The sequence below is a fragment of the Crocodylus porosus genome, unplaced genomic scaffold (assembly GCF_001723895.1).
Source record: "Crocodylus porosus isolate Cpor-Errol unplaced genomic scaffold, CroPor_comp1, whole genome shotgun sequence".
NCBI lineage: Eukaryota > Metazoa > Chordata > Crocodylia > Crocodylidae > Crocodylus > Crocodylus porosus.
This window is the reverse complement of record NW_017728947.1, coordinates 75,655,239-75,676,750: the sequence shown is the minus strand read 5'-3', so window position 1 is coordinate 75,676,750 and position 21,512 is coordinate 75,655,239. Positions and strand designations below refer to the sequence as shown.

At 52.7% G+C, this 21,512-nt stretch overlaps 2 protein-coding genes across 4 annotated transcripts; both read left to right on the top strand.

Moving 5' to 3' along the window:
• The first annotated feature begins 342 nt into the window (after positions 1-342).
• PGF (placental growth factor) lies at positions 343-5,884 on the top strand. The gene is made up of 5 exons (XM_019552092.1): positions 343-1,480; positions 2,291-2,367; positions 3,365-3,394; positions 3,478-3,540; positions 5,162-5,884. The coding sequence occupies exons 1-5, from the start codon at positions 956-958 to the stop codon at positions 5,181-5,183; spliced, it is 717 nt and encodes a 238-aa protein (XP_019407637.1). The 5' UTR covers positions 343-955; the 3' UTR covers positions 5,184-5,884.
• A 43-nt stretch (positions 5,885-5,927) lies between these two features.
• On the top strand, positions 5,928-20,895 carry RPS6KL1 (ribosomal protein S6 kinase like 1). Of its 3 annotated transcripts, XM_019552089.1 has the most exons (12): positions 5,928-7,293; positions 8,321-8,635; positions 10,612-10,736; positions 12,676-12,768; positions 13,686-13,733; positions 14,589-14,721; positions 16,303-17,286; positions 18,007-18,096; positions 18,281-18,363; positions 19,300-19,475; positions 19,635-19,730; positions 19,862-20,895. In XM_019552089.1, exons 2-12 carry the CDS (start codon positions 8,368-8,370, stop codon positions 19,965-19,967), a joined length of 2,202 nt encoding a protein of 733 aa, XP_019407634.1. In that variant the 5' UTR covers positions 5,928-7,293; positions 8,321-8,367; the 3' UTR covers positions 19,968-20,895. The 3 variants fall into 3 exon arrangements, with proteins under 3 accessions (XP_019407634.1, XP_019407636.1, XP_019407635.1); XM_019552091.1 differs by lacking the exon at positions 19,300-19,475; XM_019552090.1 differs by lacking the exon at positions 5,928-7,293 and having other exon boundaries at positions 7,905-8,635.
• Positions 20,896-21,512: the final 617 nt, after the last annotated feature.

The window sequence follows — 21,512 nt, the reverse complement described above, 5'->3', positions numbered from 1 at the left end:
GGTGGGTGCTCGTGGGGCCGGGCCGGGCCGGCGCGGTGCTTCACCTTCTTGCCTCTCCCTCGGCTCCGGCCGCCGCTCCCCGCAAGAAGCACTAGGGGTTAGTGGGGCCGGGACTAGGATTGTGGCCTCTGCCAGCCTTCCCCAGGGCACCCTCCAGGCTGGTGCAGCTGAAGGGTGGGAAGGCAGGTTTTGCCCCCGAAATTCCCTGCAGTGAGCTCTGGATGCCTTTTGCTGAATGGTCCTAGGGCTCACCTCTGTGCCCTTTTCTCTCTCTCCAGCGGCTGGATGTGTCCCTTGGAAACAGCACCTCTGACAGGGCAGGTGAGTCTCCTCATGGATGCGAGAGCTCTGGATCTCGGGGGCTGGAGGTCTCTCTTCACTGCTGGGGAGCTCTGGCCCCCATCCATGCACCCCATGTGGAGCAGGATGCAGCCCCTGTGTGCTCCCCTCCGTGTCCCATTGTGGGTTGGGAAGATGGAGAGGGAGGGCCAAAATGGACCTGCAGTGGTCTGGTGTGATCTGGGCTGTGCTCTGGGGCAGCCTGTTCATCCAGTGAGGCTTGGGGGATCTAAGCAGCAAATTGCTTGGGGTAAGAGGAGACTTTCTCTGGGGGCTGCCTCTGTCAGTATTGCCCCTTACAGGCTTTCTTCCTCTGGAGCACCAATTTGGGGCCACAGAGGCAGCACTGTGGGAATGACCTAGATTAGATAGATCCTTGTTCTGACATGGGAAGGGAGCTCCTACACCAATGGTATCTGTGTGGGATCCTCCAGGCCTCCCCACCCTTATCTTAAGATTATAACATTTTCCTGAAATATTCCACACCAGCTGCTGTCCTAACACCCCTGTTTCAAGGCTAATTTAACGTGGCAAATTCTAGAGGGTCCAGAATCAAGCTTGTAATGGCCACAGCTGCAATCTTGGCTCTGAGAAGTGCCATGCTTCTCCAGAACGGATGGAGCCTCTCCATGTCTGGACATGGGAAGGTTGCCTGACTCCAGCCCAAGGGACAATGCCTGAAAGTGGAAGAGAAGCAGATAGGACAGACCAGCAAGGAGAGAACAAACCTGATAGTTGGGTCCATAAAGCTGAGGCTCCCTTGGGCTATTGTGTGTGCAGCAGAGCTGGTTCTGGTGCCTGGTTGCCCATCAAGTCTCCCAGTCCTCAGAGCTGGCTCCAGCCTTGCACCCGGATGGTTAGTGACTGCTTGAGGGAGCGGGCAGCATGGTATCTCCTGGATGGCAACTCACAACCCCTGGTGTGGGGGGTGGGATCTCTTCCAGTTCTGCCCTTCCAGGAGGTTTGGGGCCGCAGCTTTTGTCGGCCTTTGGAGAAGTTGGTGGACATTGTGACTGAGTACCCCAGTGAGGTGGAGCACCTGTTCAGCCCCTCCTGTGTCTCTTTGCAACGCTGCACTGGCTGCTGTGGGGATGAGAGGCTCCAGTGTGTCCCCGTGGAGACGGCCAATATCACTATGCAGGTAGGAGCTGGGATTGTTCTCCAGATGTGCTGGGATTCACAGCATGGCAAGGGACTTGAACACTTCTCTAGGCAGCTGGGAGCATAACTTCTAGAGCTTCCCACTGTCAGGATGTCCTGCCAATGCAGGAGACAAGAGCCTTAGAGGTTGGTTTGACCTATTTCAGGCCACTAGGATTTGTGTTGGAGTATCAGGAATGCCTTCTGAGTGCTCTGTCTCGGCCTGACTTGGGGGCTTTTCCCCACCTGCTTCTGTGTTTGGTCCCTTGGGGGTGGGAGCTCTGGCATCACGTATATATGTATATACCACCAACTTTTCCTCTATAAATATCCAGTGCTTGCTAGAGGGGATTTTTCAGGGGCAAAACCTGCCTTCCCACCCTTTAGCTGCACCAGCCATAGGTCATTGCTGAGGATCATATTGTTGGATCTCTTGGCCATTGGCATTTAGAGCTGTTGACTATCAGGGCTCCTGAGAGGTCTGTTCTCTTGGGTCCTTGACTCCATAAGTACTGAGATGTTGACTGGCAGGGGCAGAAGAGGTTGAGATTTATAGCACCTGCTAGTTTCAGGCCGTAGGGCCCCTGCATTCTTCTGATGAGAGATCTTAGGCTTCATGAATGGTCTGTGAAATCTTTTCTCCTCTCCCAGGACTGTGGGAGGCTGCCCTCAGTCTGGCCCCCTCCCTCTGCACTGTTGGAGATCACTCTCTCTACCAGGGCTGTGGAGCTGGGGCAGAGTGGAGGGAGGGAGTGGGGAATGAATCTGCTTTGCCAACAAGATCTGATAGTGACTTGGTTCCTCCTTTTAGCTCCTGAGGATGAAGCCGGAAGGGCAAGCGCCCTATGTGGAGCTGTCCTTTATTGAGCACCAGCGGTGCAGTTGCAGGTATGGACTGTCCAGACTCGTTCTTCTCCTGTGCAGCTATTTCATCAGTAGCAGAGGAGACCCTGCAGGTTCATCTTGCTGCAAAACACTATGACCAACTTGCATTGTGAGGTTCCCAGGCTGCACTAGCTCCTTTCTAAGTGGCTTGGTAGCACCACCTAATGGCCATGCTGTCATGAGCACTGGCAGCAGAGTAATTCTTCTCCATCCTGCCTAATAACTATGAGCACTGAAAAATGAGTGAAATCCCTGCTTCCAAAAGGGCCTATGATTTGTTTTAGTTGCTTCAATTCTGAACCTCTTAAGTGTAGTTTGAGAGAGGCTGAGCACCTGCACCCCCTCTGACTTAAGGTGAAGTCGGTGCCTTGATGGGGGAAGGGGTAGGGGGAAATGCAAAAGAACTCACTTTGGGTTCTCAGAATTGGTGAATGTTTTTGGACACATCTGCTTGGGTGTGAGAGTTGGTCTGGTTTGCTGACACTGCAGTGGACTGGTCACTAGCTCCTGGCTCTTCCCAATTTTTAATCCAGGTAGCTGCTGGAAAAGAGGCTAAAAATGCTTTTAGTGCTTTTTCTGTTGTGACTTTGCCTCATGAGCCATCAGTGGTGTTGACATAAGGATGTTTTCTCACTACTGAGGTGGGGGTTCTGGAAGCTGGTCTTGATAAGCCATGCGCTTTGTCTGTTCTGGTATTTCTATAGCACCACTGCTAACTATGGGAGTGATTTAAGCACTGGCACAAATTATCTAGAGAGGCTGTAGAATCTCCATCTCTGGACACTATTAAGAGCAGGTTAGACAAATGCTGGACTGGGGTAGTTTAGTCTGGGTTGATCCTGCCTTGAGCATGGCTTGGACTAGGTGAGGCCCCTTCCAGATTTTTCTTCCCTCTCCTCACCCCCACTAATACTGTGATTTCCTAGTTGCCAGGAGCTGTGTTAATACTATGTACTGAGTGTGATTTACCTTACTCCCTTCCTTCCCTTTTTTTCTCCAGGCCTCGACAGGACACATTAAAGTCAGGAAGGTAAGTGATGCCAGCAGAGATACTGGAGTCGGGGACTGTGGGCCCTGGCTCAAGCCCCCTTTTTTTCCTTTCTGTTTTTACAGGAGGAGACGCAAGGGCAGAGGCAAAAAAAGACAAGACAAGAAGAGATCTAAAGACTGTGACCTGTAAGTGGGCATTAATGTCAGAGGAAGGGGCGGCAGGAGCAGAGGCAGAGGCACTGGTTATGTTGGGTTATTCCTGTGGAATAACCAGGTCACAAGTTGGAGGCATTAACTTAACCATGTCACTACAGCTGTAAACAATGAAGGCTGTTTTGAGTGGAGTCTGCCTGTCCCAGAGCATTCGTGGCAGAGTCTGGCTATGTGCTGATTTTATTAGAGCACACCAGAGAGAGAAACGAACAAAATACAGAGCACTCCAGAAATCAAGGTACTGTGTACAACAAACTACCCCCAGGCTTAGCCAAATCCCTCTTAGAAGAAATCAGTCTTTTAGTGCATTAAGCAGCCCTCAAAGGATAGTCCTGCTGAATATTTGAGTAGATTGCTACAAACAGCAGTTACTTCGTGACCAACAGAGAGCAGAAAGGGATAGCAAACGGAGGACAGAAAAGGTGGAGGGGAACACAGCTTTTATTGATCTTGGAATAGAAGGTGCCTAGTTAGTTGTGCCCTGGGCTAGCGGGCACATGGCTTTTGACAACAGTTGCTGGGAACAGTTCTTAGTCTGGGATGCTACCTGGCTGCTCTGGTCAGGTGGATTTCTTCCTCCTTGCCCCGCCCCCTGCCACCCATACTGTGCCTCTGGCTATGCAGATCTCCATGGGACATCTTATTCTGCTGTGCTACTGCCATGCTGTGCAGTTGGTTTCTGGATAAGCTGACAGAGGTGGGGGCAGTGGAGGATGGAAGGAACAAGCAAAATAATCCCTGTATTGGGATCTGTGAGCTAGTGGTGGTGGTTGGGTGTCCCACTGACCTCCCACTAACTGAGGCTCACTGCTGAATCTCCGGCTCCTGCACTGCTCCAGTGGCCCTTCCCAGGGAAACCAGGAGACCTGTCTGCCTCGCTTTTGCTATCCCCCAAATTTTCCCTTTCACTTCAGAAAAGGAGAGTTCTGGAGGGAATAGACCACTTTCTCATGTTCTTTACCAAGTGTAGCTTCTGAGACTCTGGCTTGAATTTGCTTTCTCATTCCTTTCTTTGTTTGTCAGTCGCAACCTTAACCTAGTCCTTGGGTGGTGTCTATCTGCCTCCTTGTTTGGACGAGTCCAGTCTTTCTGTCCAGAACTTCTGCTGACTGCTACAAACATTCTGATGTTGCAGGCCGAGTTGGACTCCTGTTACCTTGGATGCCACGGAGGGCAGGCCTCTGCTCGCTTCTCCCACTGGTGGCTATCTGGGCTGTAGCCTGCTGCCCATGATGGGCTAAGGGCTGACAAGCTAGCACCTAGAGCAAAGCTGCTGTGTGCCAGTGCACAGGGGCAGATGTAACCTTGTGTCCCTTTGCTATCTTCTCAAAGTACCTTTTTTACAGCTGTTCATGTAAACCCTTCTGGTCCTCCCTTTGCCCCCCCAGCACTCGCTCCCACCTCTGGGGAAACAACTCAGCCTCACAACCTGTGTTCCACAGGTGGGGAGATGAAGGCCTTGCCTAAGGGTTACCCAGTGAGTTTGGGGCACAGCCCAACACCAGTAGAGCCTGGGAGTCCTTACTCCCAGTGGCTACTCAAACTCATTCTCCCACCTGCTGTACTTACCCTGGTCTGTGCTCTCTCATTGCAGATGCACTATTCCACGCAGGTAGCCACCTCAGCAGGAGAGGGGAGCACCACAGTGCCTGTATTTATTTCCCAGCCCACTCTGGCCTTTGTGTGCACCAGCTGCATCCCTGACTAAACCTTGTGGGCCCACTGGTAACCTCCGAGCTGTGACCCTCCAAGCAGACAGGAGCTGCAAGTGAGTGATGATGAGGAAGTGGCACTGCTTAGTCTTGCTGGCGAGGACAAGCCGGACTTTTGCTTGGCTACCTGCAGGGAAACAGCTCCAGGTGAAGGAGACAAGATGAAGCCACTCACCAGCCCAGCTGCAGGGCCCTCCCAAGAGTCTCTGTATTGTTAACAGCTGAGATTAAAGGACTTTTGTTTTAGCCAAAACCAGGATCACAGCACAGTGAAGGAGCAGGGGGACTGAGGCTTACAGTTTTTGTCCCCTCCATGGTGAAGGGAGGGGAGCACAGGGATGGAGCTCAGATGAGCCTGTAACTGAAGCTTAGATTCTGCTGTGCCAAGTCTGGGTCAGAGCTTGAGGAGGTGCCTGTTCCATAGGCTGCAGCATTGGGACCGCTCCCTACTGCTGTCAACTGCAGGTGTCTGTGCTTTCATCACAGCCTCCTGTTCCTGAGCTGCCAGCTGGGAATAGGACTGCACAATTGCAGAAACATGAGCCTAGCTCAGGCCTCCAGTGCAACATACTGCTGTGGAAAAAGACAAAACTGGAGAAAAAACAATAAGCAAAGAGGGGGGCTGGCCTGGGTCCTACCTCCCACGGGGTGGGGAGCCCCAGGCCACCTCAGTACCCTGTATGCAGCACAATCCCTAGGGCTCTCACCTGGCTGCAGCACAGCAACATCCAATCCTACACCCCTCTGAATAAAGCTGCCGTGAACTCCAGGAGCCAGCTGTGCAAATGATGGTCTCTCTCTCTCTCTTTTCCTGACCTCCCCACTGGTGGCTGTTCTGGCCTGTGCCTTCTGAGAATTACTATTCACCTTGTCCTGCTACTACTTTTTCCTCTTCTCCTCAGCTGTAGGAGGTGCTAAAGGCAGAAGCAGCTAGAAGCTCCCATCCAGCCTGTACTCTGGCCTCTTTCCTTTCTTTCCGCAGCCAGCTAAGGAAAGAGGTGGGAGGCTGCCTTCCATTATGCCCTGGAAGCAGGAACCATGTGTAGTTACATTTCTGGGCTACCGGATTATACCACTCGGGGCTATCGGGTCTCTCCAAGGCTCCTCACCAAACATGGGAAAGAAGTGTCTCAGGTCCATCTAGTTTCCCAGGGGTTAACTTCCAGCTATTCCAGTGGTTCAGTATATTTGTCAGTTTTGTCCGTTCCCTGCCAGTGTCTGGCTTCTTACCCTGTACCCTCCCAGGGGGCCTTCAGGTGCACTCCTGCTCACTGACCTGGCTGTTTGCCTTTCCCTTCTCTCCCAGGACTCCCTTGCTGCTGAACTGCACATCATTGCTTCTGTGCTGCCCGGGTGGGGGTGGGGGGGGGCAGGGGTCACCAATGCTTGGGCCCTCATCTGTTTGATAAATCATGCATGTCACAGTAAGCAGCTGCGCACCAGGCCAGGGGCTTGGACTAGCTCAGTTTCATCCCCCTACTTGTATGACTGAACCCACTTGCTCTGCCAATCTCCATTTTCTGATGTCTTGGTAAACCTGTCCCCAGCTGCATGAAACCCCATGCCCACCCCATCCAGTCCCTGCAGTGCCAACTGACCTCTGTCTTCCTTTCCGGGGCACTATTTTCCCCAGACATCTTCACTCCAGATCCTTGCAGCTCAGCAGGGGCCCTGCTGATTCATACATGTATATATGTATACACAGCCACCCCTCATTTAATCTATACGTGCAAATCTACTTTGTCTCAAGATTCCCACTGGCTACCCAGCCCTCAGGGTCCTGCTGAGCTCTGCCCCTTTAAGATGCAGCCAAGTGCTCCAGCTCTCTATCGATTGGTGTTTTATTCTAAAAGCAGGGTGATGAGCTCATCTGCAGCCAATCAGAGCAGCTGTGGGGTTCCACGCTTCAGCTTGCACCTGAGAGGCTGGGAGCTGGCAGAGGAAAGTGGGTAGCAGCATGATGGAGACAAGGTGGTCCCTACACCTCCAGGGACCAGGCTCATGACTCTAACAGGTACTGTCCTTTCTGGGGAGGGGGTTTGCCAGCTTCTGGCCATCTCTTCCCAGCCTGGCTGCTCCCACAGCTGCATCAGCCCATGGCAGGATGTAGAGCCCCTTTCCTGGCCCCTTGGGATCAGATACTAGGGCAATTCACCTGAAGCAGTGGGGCTTCCCTCCGCATCTCCTTCCCCTTGTGCTGCCAGGGATGGGCTTGCTGCCACGTAGCGGGGCCCCTTCTTCCATTTCAGTGCTGGCATCTTCCTAGCAGCGCCCTCGTCATGGCAGGAGATGGTGCCACCTGAATGAGCACCCTTCTGGCAGCACTGCTCAAAGCAGCCGGGGTCTGGCAAAGCCAGTCAGCATCAAGCCATGCATGCTGTAACACCGTGTATCTGTGAGTGATGCTGGAGGTCTGTGAGTGCTCCTGACAAAGGGAAATGGGGAGGCTGCTTATTACTCAGTGACCTCTGCAGCTGGAGTGCGTGTCTGTCTGCAGGATTGATCTGTGTCTCAGCCCCTGCAGCCACAATGGAATCCGTGTGACAGCCCCTGGTGCCCTGATCTCAGAGCTCTGCATCGATCCTTCACTCAGGCTCAGGGTCCACCATCTATCCAGCAGAGACCGAGTGCAGAAGCCCTGCAGCTAGAACCCAGCCTGTTGGTTCTTGTGCTGCTCTGCAGTTTGCAGCTCTTGTTCCACTTCCTGCTTGGTTGGTGGCTGCATGTGCAGTGATGAAAAGCCAGAGCAGATTTTCACTTTTGCTTCCAGGAGAACATGGGGCTCTAGCCACAGTTCTGCATGAGTTTTTCAGTCCTGGCCCCTCTACAGGTCTGTCAAAGCTGAGGGCTTTGCTCCTGACTCATCTTGGCTGGTGCATCTATGCCCAAACCCTCATCTGCAGCCCCCTCCCTGATCCTCCTCAGTCCCCCACCTTCTGTCCTCCCCAGCTCTGCCACAGCCCTTGCACCATCTCATGCCCCAGCCTAGCGTTACAGGGCCTGATTTTCCTTTTCCTTTTTTTCTCTTCTTTCTGTTGCAGGACTGCGGGGGCTGAGCTACTGAGGATGACTTGAGAGTGGTCAAGCCATGAGCAGAGTCATCTGTGAGCGCCCTTTGGGCCTGGACTCAGAGCCCTGCTCCCGGGCATTCTCCCAGGCCCGTGTTTACCTGGAGCAGATTCGAAGCCGAGTCTCTCCAGGAGGCCTTGATGGGCACGGAGCTGGGAAGCGCGATTACCTGGTGGATGCAGCGAAGCAGATCCGCCTGGCCCTGGAGCGGGATGTGAGTGAGGACTATGAAGAGGCTTTCAACCACTACAAGAATGGCGTGGATGTGCTGCTCAGTGGCGTGCAGGGTATGGCTGACTTGGGGGCCTGTGGGAGGCAGGGAACACAGGATATGTGGTCTTGGTAGTATGGGAGGTTCAGGAGCGCTCTAAACATGGGGCGCAGGGGCACAGTGGCTATGTGGGCTGCTCTGGGAATTTGAGGGTTATGTAGGTGACTCAGAGGTACATCTTAGCACTGGGCAAGGTGCAGCAATGCAGCAGAGTTTTATTAATATGGTTGCTGTGTTCACAACAGGGGGGTGGTGGAAAAGATACCAAGACCAGTGTCCATGGGAGGGAGCAGAGTGGGTCAGCCGATGGGAATGAGGAATTGATTCTCTGTCAGGCAAGGGGATGAGGGAGGAAGAGGGCAGTGGCTGATGGAGTGAAGTGCAGTAGCCATTGGCTGATGTGTTTGGGGGCAGCCTTGGGAGTGGTTGGTGTATTAAGAGTGTGGCAGATCAGGCTAGTGCGAGGGCCATGCCATTGGGATGTGGCATGAGGGTGGGATGCTATGAGGAGTATCATGTTTGGGGACCTGCAGGTGTTCCTTTGTCCTTTTTCTGAGGTATTGAGATGCTGGTTATAGTTAAGCCTGGAGGGTGGGAGGGAGATTTGACTGGGAGATGCTAATGCTGTAGCTGATGCTTAGAAAACCCAGAGGTTCCTGGCTAGAGAGTCTTACTTTTCTGCTCAGAATTATATCTATAGAACCATAGACCAGTCAGCCTTACCTCTATCCCTGGGAAAATCCTAGACAAAATTATCAAGGAGTACATCTGTGGGAGCCTGCTGGCTAATGTGATACGGAGGGGTAACCAACATGGGTTTTTAGCAGGCAGGTCCTGCCTGACTAATCTAGTTTCCTTTTACAACAAGGCCACTAATTGTTTAGATGCAGGAGTTGAGGTAGATGTTATCTAGCTGGACTTCAAGAAGGCCTTTGACAAGGTATCCTATACCATCCTTATAAATAAGCTGAGGGGATTTTCCTTGGATGATTACATGGTAGATCGGGTAGCAAATTGGCTCAAGGGTCGCACTCAGAGGGTGGTAGTAGATGGGTCGATGTCAGCTTGGGGGCAGTGGAGTCCCTCAGGGCTCAGTTCTGGGTCCAGTGCTGTTCAACATTTTCATCAGCAATCCAGATGAAGGGGTGGGAAGCACCCTGTCCAAATTTACAGACAACACAAAATTATGGGGTGCAGCTAACACCGTGGAGGGGAGGAACCAGATCTAAGCCGACCTAGACAGGCTGGGGAAGTGGGCAGAGAGCAACAGGATGCAATTCATAAGGGGAGAGCAACAAGAAGTAAGCAACGATTTGTTCACCAGAGCACCCCCTGGAATGACAGGGAACAATGGCCATAAGCTACAGGAGAGAAGGTTTAGGCTGGACATTAGGAAAAAGTTCTTCACCATCAGGGTTGCCAGAATCTGAAATGGGCTCCCAAGGGTACTCGCCCCATCCTTGGGGGTCTTCAAGAGGAGACTGGACAGGCACTTGGCTGGGATCACATGGCCCCAGGGTTGGCGACTCTTTTCTTGCCTGCCAGGGCAGGGGGTCGGACTAGCTGGCCCACTAAAGTCCCTTCCAACTCTATGAATCTATATTGGTGCCAAATTTGGGGAGAGGGTACATGGGCTGTGAGGGTTTTTGCCTTCCTCTGTAGTGTGGGGCATAGTCCCTTTCCTAGGATCTTCTGAGCATACATTAACCAGCTATTCTCCTATGGCTAAAGCAGCAGGGCATTTCCCCTGCTTTCCCCAAGGGTATGCCCTTGGGTGTTCTTGGCATTCCAGCTACTGTTGCTTGCAGTTGTGGGTGAGCCATGGGGATTTTGAGGATGCTTTTGGTTAACAACTGACTACACATGGAAGGAACTCGATGGTCTAGAGGGTCCCATCCAGTCCTATGTTCCCATACTGCTGAGAAGTGCTGGGGGTAGGGTGCAGTGGAAGGCTGGCACTGTGACTAACATGTGGCCCACCCTTTTGCATAGTTGACCCCAACAAGGAGCGCCGAGAGGCTGTGAAGAGAAAGATCACACAGTACCTCAAACGTGCTGAGGAGATTTTCAACTGCCACCTCCAACGCACCTTGGGGAATGGGAGCCCCAATGCCACGGTGAGGAGCTGGGGCCAGAGAAATGGTTTCCCAAGGGCTCAGCACATGTCTGGGCTGGATCTTCAGGGTGCAACACACACAGCATATGCGGTGCTGTCGGAGTCCTCGAGAGCAACTCTATAGGCAAGGTTGACTGGCATGAGTGTGAGGCAGGCAGGCTGGGGATGGGACAGAAAATGCAGCAGATAGATTTCAGGTCCTGAGAATACAGCCACCTGTAGGATGATATCATTGCCTTTCTGATCAGGGAAGATATACAAGGCCTGCTGGTAGGGAAGATCAGAGACTAGTCAGCCTAAGCAAACATCAGATGGTGGGTCACCTTGGGTACTGCACACAAGCATTGGGACAAGGTTTAGTGAAATGCTTTCTCAGCACCTTAAACGACTGCTCCCTGGGATAGTCATTTCTGGAGCGCTCCAAAGAAGTGGCTGTTCCTCCCCACTCCTGCAGCCTGCAGCCTGCAGCAATAAACTCATGGAATAGCTGCAGTTAAGTAACAGGTCTGGTCTAAACTACCCTGCTGTCTGACAGCTGTGTGAATGGAGATCTGGGCTGTGCCTCTGTCAGGCATGAAGCTAGACAGAAAAGATCCTTTTTATGTTGCTAGCCAGGAAAGTGAGGGAGAAGTTTAGCAGCACAGCTGACTCAGGACAATGTTCTCCAAGGAGATTGCCCATGAAACCTCCGTACTGAGTTCCCAGAGCCCTGCAGGTTCTCCACTCAGCCTGGAACCGAAGGCTTCTGTTGAAGAAGCCCAAACTAAGCCTGAATCCAGTGCCAGCTGCAAAATATTGTTGGCATCTTGGAGAGAGGTGGATGAGGTCAAATCTATTTCAGCCACCAGCTCCAGAGGTGAGGATCTGAACTAGTTCAGAGTGACTGTGTCATTAGCAAGGCAGTCTGGATTTTAGGTGCTTTCGTTTAAACCTGGATTTTATTTTGATTTTTGCCATGACTGAAAATGGCTGCAGTTTCCTGTGGTTCTCAATAGACTGAAGCCACAGGGTGCCCTTACTTAAGATGGCTGGCCCTAATAAGTACAGGCTGTATTCTTCATTGTTTCCAAAGGAATTGAAGCTAAGCTTCACTAAGCTAAAATAGTGATTCCCCCATCTCTTTCTGTGAACCAGATGAAAGGCAGAGTCGACTGGGAAATGTCTACAAGCAGGAAATGAAATTACAGGGCTGTATGAGGGTTGAGAGGAGAAGAAAGGTCAGGGGATGTGAAGAGCAAAGGGACTGGGACAAGGCAGTGTGAGGAGGACGTGGGGAGTGTATGGGGTAGAACAGCAGTAGGCAAGGGTTTCAGAGCTGCTGGCTGTACCAGCCTAGCTCAGACCCCAGGTGGGTCAGTGCTCCTGACCTAGCCTGCTGCTGTCACTGCTGCTTCTGTCAGCTGCCTGGCCATGGTGTGGGCAAAGCCTCTGCTGCCTGGCCATGGCAGTGTGCAAAGTGCCCTGCTGCCCACCTGCAGCCTACCCTGCCTGACTGCACTGGTGTGGTACAACACAGGCAAAGCTCCCTCTCCACCCCACTCAGTCCATAGGCTGAATCCAATGACTCCATGGACCATATCCTTCCTCTGGGCGATATGTAGCTGACCCCTGGGATAAGCAAACTAGAGGGCGTGGAACAGGAAGAGTGGGAAGCTCTGTGCAAACTAAAGTACAGAGATCAGGGAAAGCAGAAGCCTGTGGGGGAAGCGGGGAAGGAGAGCTTGGCAGGATTTTGCGTAGGACAGTCTGATAGCCTAGGCCGGGGCAGAAGAGCTGGGTAGATGGGGATGTGAGGCACCATCTTACCCCAGCCTGCTATTTTGTGTGTGCATAACGGGTTGCCTTTACTTCTCCTGGGCTGTGGGAGTCTTGTTCCTCAGGGTTTCTGATCTCCTAAAACATTTCCCAGTTCCTCATTCATCTTTCTTATTGGCTCTCAGGGTTACAGCAGCCTTCGCTTTCGGCCAATCAGGACACTCAGCTCACCAGTGGAGAACCTGAGGCGCTGTAAGGTTGTGGGAGTGATTGAAAAGGTAATGAAGTGCCTGAGTCAGGATCAGCAGGTCCCCACAGCTCCTGGCAGCCAGGACCACTGGAGACTACAAGTCTTTCACATTGTGCCTACCAAGGAGGGTTGGTGCGATTTGCCCACAGTCCTCCCATCATAGAAACCCTTATGCTAAGATGAGGGTGACTCTGAGGGGGGTGTCCCTGACTAGTACCGGAGGGCAGTGTGCTCTGCACAATAACAGTGATGATTTGGCTGAGTGCATGCTCTCCTTTGGGCTAGTGCTGAGCCCTAGTGCAGATGTGACAGAGGCTGTGTTGCTAGGCACTCTGCCTGTTAGCTGAAAGGTCATGCTGTTGTCTCAGTGACTTGTGGTTGTTAGGAGACCTAAGATATTTACAAACCAGGCAGTCGGTTGCCCTAATTCCAACCTGGCATTTCGCTTCCATCAACTGAATCCAGGGCACCTGGATGATGGATGATACCTGTTGGATACTAGGTACCCTCTCTTGGGAAGATGGAGCTAATTAGTTCCTTGCACCCTCAGCAAGTCATCCTCTTCTCCATCCTGAGTGCCAGAACTTGGGGTGACGGGTTTTGCTCCTTTCTGCCTTCTCTTCATCCTACTGCAGTAGGGTAAGGACATTCCTCTCAGCCTCCCAAGGCCCAGACCTTGGATGGAGAGTGCAAGGGAGTCCAGAATGAGGAATGTCAATAATGACTGATGAGTGGAACATGCTTTGGGATTCACTTTGTAATCTCAGGTTCATGATGCTGTATCTGAAACCACTGGTCAGCAGTATAAGTACAAGGGCTGGAAGAACACCAAACTGGTGCAAAAAGAGACAACTTTGAGACTCAAATGACTCTTTAAATGTCTGTCTGAGCTGTCTGGGTGTCGGTGACACAGGTCTGATCTGTATTGTCTTGAATTTCTTGCAGGTACAGCTAGTTCAGGATCCAGCCACTGGTGGGACTTTTATACTTAAGGTGGGCGTTTCCTGCTCATCCCTCTCCCTGTCTTTAGGGAAATCCTCTGGTAGGGGATAACCCAGGATAAGCCTGACCTGAAGGATTCATGGGAAATGCTTTTCAGCACTTTGTTTGGGGCTTTTCATCAGAAATGAATTATATAAACATGACCGATGAACTTTCTCTGAAGTCTCTCCCATGCTCCAGCATGACCCACCCCATCCTCCACTCCCACATCTCCTGCAGCGAAAGGGGAATTCATCCTCTTTCTTAAAACTATCCTTGTCATGGAACTCAATCTGGAGCTGAGGGGGCAGGGGACATGTGGATTTGGATTGAAACATGGAACGGATTACAAATGCCATGAGCCCAGGGCATTTAAACAGGACAGTTGGGAATGATTGTCAGCAACTGCCCATTAAGAGCCCTGGACTGTAGTAAGAGGGGATATAGAAGCAGGGGAAAAATGAGAGGTATCAGCCAGGGTGGAGATGGTGGAGAGGACTAGAGTAGCAGAAAGATTTTGGAATCAGCTTGAGGTAGATGGGCAGAAGTTTGGCAGGGGCCAGTACTGGAATAGCAATGGGGGTTACAGACCAAGAATAATATGTATTGTCAGAGCTTTGTGGTAACCCAGGCATGAGTAACAAGGGGTATCCTGGGTATTGGATGGAGGACTATGAAGCTCGGCAGATGGAGAGCTCCGTTCTGTATGATGGTGGTCATCAGTCCATGAGGTAGAAACAGGGCATTTGTCAGAATGGGAGGGATCAGTCTCTCCAATCTGGTCTCCTGCCTTGGTGAGGAGCCAGTCTCCAGGGAGGCAGTGATATTTCTGAGCTGGAAAATCCACAGTTCTGTGTTCTCCTCCAGAGCCTCCCCAAGTCCCACGTGGAGACCCGCGAGCGGCAGACAGTCATTCCACATGGTGTCCCTTTCATGGTCAAACTACTGCGCTACTACGTGAGTGAGGATTCCATCTTCCTCCACCTGGAGCATGTGCAGGGTGAGTGCAAGAGCCAGTGTCCTGCACTGTCTCTTATCCCCCCATGTCCTTGACCTATATCTACCAACCAACTCCCCTCTGTTGAGCTAATCTAAGCTTCTCTGTTTGTCTGGGGTTATTTTCTGCAGTGACTATAAAATATAGCTTTCCCTTCACAAGGGTGATGACCACAGGACTCAAGAGAACCTGCAGCATGAACCACTGAGCATCACCAGCAGCTTGAGAAAGGGGCTGCTGAGATCCATTTTGCTGGGAAAATAGGATAGGGATAGGTCCATGGAACATGTGTGATGATGGGGTCAATATGTAGTAGCAGCAGGGTTGTTGGGATCATGGAGTCCAGGGGAAGGAGTGGAAATGGTCAAAGGGCTCATGGAAACACAGACATTTTTGGAATCGAACAGACCATTGATGTTTCTAGTGTCCATTGTCCCACTGTGGCATGGGACACTGGACACACAATGGGGACAAACTAGCAGGATGCCTGTAGGGGACAGTTATGTCCCTCAGATCTATTGGAATTCCTGGGATGTGTCAGCAACATCATGAGGAGGAAAAGAGAACTAAGTGAGGCAGGTTATGCAGATTTTAAAAAAAAAAAAGCTTTGACAGAGTCTTACAACAGTTTAAGAAAGATCATGGGAAGACAGGCAGAGTTCTGTCAGTGGCTAAGTGACAGGAAGTAAAACACCCAGTTTTTGGGAAAAATAAAGTGGAAGGATCCCTCCAATGTACAGAACAGCTGAATGGACCCAGGGATTTACTGATGGTCTGGAAAAGGGGCAAGCAATGAAGTGGCACCATTCAGAGCTAACAAGACTTTATGTAAATGGGTGCAGGAGAAGAATGAGGTCACTCCCAGGGGACCTAGCAGGGAGAATGCGCAGCACAATGGCAGATGGAATTCAGTGGTGACAAGCACACTGTGATGCATGTTGGAAGGAATAATCTGAATTACTCCTACATGTTTCTACAGCACCAGTGAATTGAACCTGCACAGTTGCTGGTTTAATAAGAGGTTGCACATTCTTGGTAGCAGCTCAGCTGTTTCATAGCAAAGATCTGACAGAAGTCTTTTGACTGGATACCATCCTGGCCTAGTCCCTAGTATAATTGACCAGTTTAGTCAAGCATCCCTCCTTTTCAGTCTTGGACAGTGCCTCCCCTTCATTCCGTAGGGCTGGGAAGGCCACCTGTGGCAGAGAGCAATGAGGATGCTATGAATGTGGACTGAGGAGGGGTGAAGATGTGGTTGGGCTGGGGGATGGAGACAGATTGGGTGAGATGAAGGGAGCCAGGCAGTAGGGATGGAACTGGAACCTGGGATAAAGACAGAGGAATGCTGCTACCTAGGGACCAGAGGGAGAAGAGAGGAGTACTTAGGGATGGTAAGGTCAGGGCATGTTCTGGGTGGAGCAGTATGAGCAGCTCAGGTTTGAAGCCTGCTGATGCTTTGAGCCCTGCAGGCTGGAGGCCAGGCAGGATAGCTAGTGGCTGGAGTCTCAGGATTGGAGGTATCTGTAGCAGGCACCTGGATTTCTGCTTTGCTGCCTCTCACACTTCCTTCCTTTCACTCTCCAGGTGGGACACTATGGTCCCATCTCCGCTCTCGGTCTCATTTACGGCGAAGTCTCTCCTATGGCTCTGGTCCCCCACATCCAAAGCCCAGCTCAGCTCTGGGAAGCTACAGTAGACAAGGGGTGGTAGGAAACATTTGGGGTCCTGGCTCTGGGTCCAGCCAGAGCTCTAACCTTGGCCTTGGGAATGGCACTGACCTGAAGTTTGTGAATCAGGCCCCACTGGAAAACACTGACCAGGCTCCTGCCCAGGAACAATCACCAGACCCCTCCGATGCAAGAGCAGGGACCCATTGCATGTTCCATATGGGACCTGCCAGTGGCCCCAGGGTTGTCATGGCAGGGAAGGATTTAAGTGCAACATGCACCCTGCATGGTGGCCCCAATCCTGTTGTAATGGTGATGGCCAAAGGACACTGTGCCTTGAACAGTCAGGAGTTGGCCTCCCATCCACATGACTTGCTAACCAGCAGTGAGGGTGTGAGCAGCCCACTGGAAAGAGAAGCTCCCTGGCAGGATCCAAAGCTGCTGGCTAGTGGGAAGCTTCTCCAGATCCCTGCTCAAAACCTGAAGGCTGTGAGAAGTGGCAGCCTGGTGAAGAAAGAGCCTCTGTATCAGCAAATGTCTAATGGGCCCCAGGCTCAGCCCACATGGTCCCCACGAGCTCCCCATGGACAGAAACAAGTGCCTGGAACCACCTGGCCCAACTTCAGTGAGCCCCACAGGCCCGACTCTGGGTGGCAGGAGCCCATGGGGGGCATCTCAGGAGTCCAAGTCGGAACAGGCCAACACAAGAAGCTAGCACCAGCACAGCAGAGACCTGCAGGCTGCTGGGCCTGCCAAGGGGATAGCCAAAGAGCCTGGGCTGTGAATGAGGAGCAGGTCCAGCTGTGGGCAGCAGAAATGCTCCTGGCTCTGGAAGGACTCCACCAGCAGGGTGTACTCTGCCGGGATCTCAATCCTAGGAACCTACTGCTGGATGCTGCCGGTAGGTGTCCTGGGAGGGGAGGTTTGCCCCTCAGCAAGGGGACCTAAGCTGAGCCCCCCCAGGCTCTCTCTGCTTTGTTTTACTCTGTGGGGTCTGGGCACCTCCAGCTGAGGCCCTGCCTCTGTGCTCTAGACCTTGGAGCTTCTAAGAGATATGGACAGCAGGGGCAGAGCAAGGCTATGCAGCAACACTGGCCATACAGAACATCGATAGCCCACCTGGGAGATCCCTCAGAGACCCCCTGGGAGGGGATGAGATCAGCTGGCCTGGTTAATCCAGCAGTCCCCAGGGTTGATCAAAAGCTGAAGGCCTGAACTCTGCAGTTCACCCCTCTGCAACAACCCCCCCTGCTTGATCTGTTCACCCGCTCATTGCTCTCCAGGTGCCATTTGGGCCTGGCTTTCCTCAGGAGAGTAGCAGGGCTGTGCTAGCACCCTGGTTGCTTGGATCTCCTCCCACAACACCCTTCCATCAAATGCAGGTCTGTCACACCCACTGCCCCTTTCCCAGACGTCTGCACTGAGGGACCTGGCTGCTATCCATCGCACTGTTGTGGCTTGGAGCCCAAGTGTCTTGCAGGCCATGGGGGCGGGGCAGGGGCGCTGGTGTCTAGCTGTTCCCCTTCCATTCATAGGGACAGGGTCTAGGAGGGAGGGGTGAGGGCCTGTGGTTCCTGCTGCACTTGCTGGCCTTGCCCCTGACACTGGTGCTAATTCACAGGTCACATCCGTCTCACTTTCTTTGGGCAATGGACAGAGGTGGAGCCACAGTGCTGCAGCCAGGCCCTGGAAGAACTGTATAGTGCCCCAGGTAAGGCACCCATCCACTGCCTGCTCCTTCCCCTCCATCATCAGGCCCTGTGGGAAGAATCACCAGGAGGAGATTCCCACCAGGATCTTTCCCAAGGGTGGCAGCAGACAGCCCCCATGGGATTTGGATGTGCGTCACTGCTTCTCTCCTTCTTTCATCCTTTGTGCCTTTTGACTCTCTGCAGAAGTGGGTGGGATTTCTGAGCTGACTGAGGCCTGTGACTGGTGGAGCTTTGGGTCACTGCTATATGAGCTGCTGACTGGACTGGTGAGTGGTTTCGCGTCCCGGTCCTGGGGCAGGGGCAAGGAAGGGCAGTAAAGTCATAGAATCATAGAAGTTTGGGTTGGAAGGGACCTCAGGAGGTCGTCTAGTTCAACCCCCTGCTCAAAGCAGGACCATCCCTAACTAGATCATCCTAGCCAAGGCTTTGTCTAGACGGGTCTTAAAAACCTCGGAGGATGGAGTCCACAACCCCTCTGGGTAACCTGTTCCAGTGTTTTACTACCCTCCTTGTGAGAGTGTTTCCTAATATCGAACCTAAACTTCTCTTGCTGCAATTTGAGCCCATTGCTCCTTGTTCTGTCATCTGTCACCACTGGGAACAGTCTGGCTCCATCTTCTTTGGCACCCCACTCCAGATAGTTGAAGGCTGCTATTAAACCCCCACTCAGTCTTCTCTTTTCCAGACTAAATAAGCCTAGTTCCCTCAGTCTCTCCTTATAAGTTGTGTGCCCCAGCTCCCTAACGATTTTTTTTTGCCCCTGCTGGACTCTCCAATTTGTTTGCATCCTTCCTGTAGGGGGTGCTCAAAACTGAACACAGTATTCCAGTTGTGGCTTCAGCAGTGTAAAATAGAGGAGAAGAATCACCTCCCCTGATTTGTTGGCAACACTCCTACTAATGCAGCCCAATATGCTGTTAGCCTTCTTCACAACCAAGGCACAATGTTGCCTCATATTCAGCTTTTTGTTCACTGTAACTCCCCAAGTCCTTTTGTGCAGAGCTGCTGTTAGCTAGTCAGTCCCCAGCCTGTACTGGTGCATAAGGACAAGTGCAAAGTCCTACTGAACCTCATGAAATTTCTTTTGTTGGTGCAAAACAATCTTGAGGCTCTGTAGATCATGAGGGAGACAGTCTTAGTTTTGGTACTCTGCTCCCCACAGAGCACTCCAAGTGTGTCCCCCATTGCTCCTCCTCTTCTAGTGCCTCTGGGAAGAGGTTTTGGTGCTGAGGGTGGTAAACCTAGAACCTCAGGGCCTCCTGCCTACCCAGGATCTCCCCCCACCTGCCTGCTGCTGCTGTTTATGGGGAGCCAGTCTATCAAAAGGACTCCTCAGCTCAGCCAGGGACCTCAGGATATGGACTGGGCTGTGTCTTAAGTGTGTCTTAACTCCTCCCTGACTCTCAGGAGGGGCTGGCTGAGGGCCCGGATGTTACCCACTGAAGGGGAGTGGCTGTAGGGTCACTGCAGTGGGGACGGGAGCAGTGGCAGGTGCTTGCTCAGGACTCTCCTTACTGGCTCCGTCTGCATCCCACAGCCACTGTCCCAGTGCCACCTATCAGGGATTCATCCTCACACCCAGCTGCACCTGCCCGAGGGGCTCAGCCTGCCTGCTGCATCACTGCTCACCGAGGTGAGGATGCTCAACCAGCTGAGGGGGAGACAAGGGGCAGCAGCTCCCATCCTGGGAGCAAGGTGCCTGGGTGCAGGCTTCTGCACCTCAGCCTATGCCTGCTCCTAACACACTCTCCCTCTCCTTTCCAGCTGCTGCAATTTGACCCCAAGCTGCGGTTGGGCTCTGGAGGAGGTGGTGTTGCCAAGCTCAAGTCCCACCCCTTTTTCAGCTCTGTCCAGTGGAGCACATTGGTAGGCTAGCTTTCATCACCCCTGGAGCGGTACACTGAGGATGTCACCAGACTTGGAGCACAGGGTGGCACTAGGACCCCTGGTCCACGGGACTTGTGATCCCAGGCAATGCCTAGGGGAGGTCCCTTGCTCCTGAGGCTGTTCCTATGGAGGAGAGTCTGCACTGAGTCTGGTTTTGCAGCCTTGATTATTCTCTGCCAGCTTCCCTCTGTTTCAATAGTATCTTCTGGTCTGGTGCCTGGGCTGGGGCCTGAGGAGGGTCCTGTATCCCATGCCCATGTCTGTTAGGGAGAGAATGGGGCAGTAACGTAACCAGGAGTGGATGACCAGGCACCAGCCCCAAGCACCCACTTAGAGGAAGCACAATAAGGCAGCTGCCACTGCTGCAGACCAGCCACTGCAGGTGCCACTGCCTAGGGCACAGCTTGGTACTTCTGCCTCTGGGAAGGAGCATTGGCACTGAGGCTAATAAACCTGGGACCTCAGAGCCTCCTGCCCCCTGGGTAGGGGGCAGGTCTCTCCCTCCACCTGCCCACTGCTATCTGTGGGGAGCCAGTCTACTGCTGAGACTCCCCAGTTCATCCAGGGAGCCCAGCTTGTCCTACGGGGCAGCCCCTACCAGGGTCTAGTTCTCCACTGCCCCATCTGATCCTGTCTCTGCCTGCCCTCCTCCTGGTGGGTCCACAGCATCCCAATGCCTCGCTTGTCCCCACTTCCTCTTTGCTGCTGTCTTGCATTGCCCCTTGTGGCTTTCCTGTTGCATTTCCAGTGGCTGCTGCTAGATGGGGCCCGGGGTCCCATGTTATGCATTTCTCTGGCTGCATGTGCATTCGCATCACCTGCCATTGCTCTCTGCAGACACAGGAAGACGCTCCTGCTTTTGAGTGCCTCTCTGTGTCTGTCCAACCTCAATAAATTTGCCTTTGTTCACACAGGCTTGTGATTCTGATTTTGGGGGGAAAGGGGGCACAAGACACATGACACCTAGCTCAGAGTCCCAGCCCAGGACAGGATCCTGGGACTGAAGATCTGGTCCCGAGTCACACACATCCTTGAGAAGCTAAGGGCCAGCAGGTGGAAAGTCTCAGGCTTGGCCCCCTAAGCCTCCTGGACAAGCTGCTTTCTCCCATAGGTCACGAGGGGGCGCCCTCAAAATTGTAATAGAGTTTGCCTAATATTCAGCGCCTGGAACTTTGCTAGTGCTGCCCCTGACTGTTGCCTGCCTCTGGTCCCTGCTTCTGATTCAGGCTTTGTAGGACACTGGCTGCAGCTCTGGAGCACATTCCCTCTGTAAAAAAGCTGCTACTTCCCTTGCTGGAGGCCCTGCCTTTTGCCCCAGGCTCCCTACTCAGCTCAGCCCTGCTGCTTGCAGCCTTGGCACCAGATCCATGGATTTATCCCACCCAAGCAGCAAGCTTCTGTTGTACTTGGCACCCGTGCTCCTCCTTGGGGGTCCTGCCCTTCCTTCCTACTGGTCCTAGAGGCTGCAGGCAGGAGGAGGTTGATGGGTGACTTATTGTGGGGGTGGTGGGGGAATAGATCAGGCATG

Bases quoted from the DNA above. Each gene is read 5' to 3' on its own strand.
- PGF (XM_019552092.1), top strand. From the start codon at position 956: ATGGAGCCTCTCCATGTCTGGACATGGGAAGGTTGCCTGACTCCAGCC. The intron at 1,481-2,290 runs GTAGGAGCTGGG...TCCTCCTTTTAG, and splicing joins CGGCCAATATCACTATGCAG to CTCCTGAGGATGAAGCCGGA. The intron at 3,395-3,477 runs GTAAGTGATGCC...CTGTTTTTACAG, and splicing joins GACACATTAAAGTCAGGAAG to GAGGAGACGCAAGGGCAGAG.
- RPS6KL1 (XM_019552089.1), top strand. From the start codon at position 8,368: ATGAGCAGAGTCATCTGTGAGCGCCCTTTGGGCCTGGACTCAGAGCCC. The intron at 10,737-12,675 runs GTGAGGAGCTGG...ATTGGCTCTCAG, and splicing joins ATGGGAGCCCCAATGCCACG to GGTTACAGCAGCCTTCGCTT. The intron at 17,287-18,006 runs GTAGGTGTCCTG...GCTAATTCACAG, and splicing joins CCTACTGCTGGATGCTGCCG to GTCACATCCGTCTCACTTTC.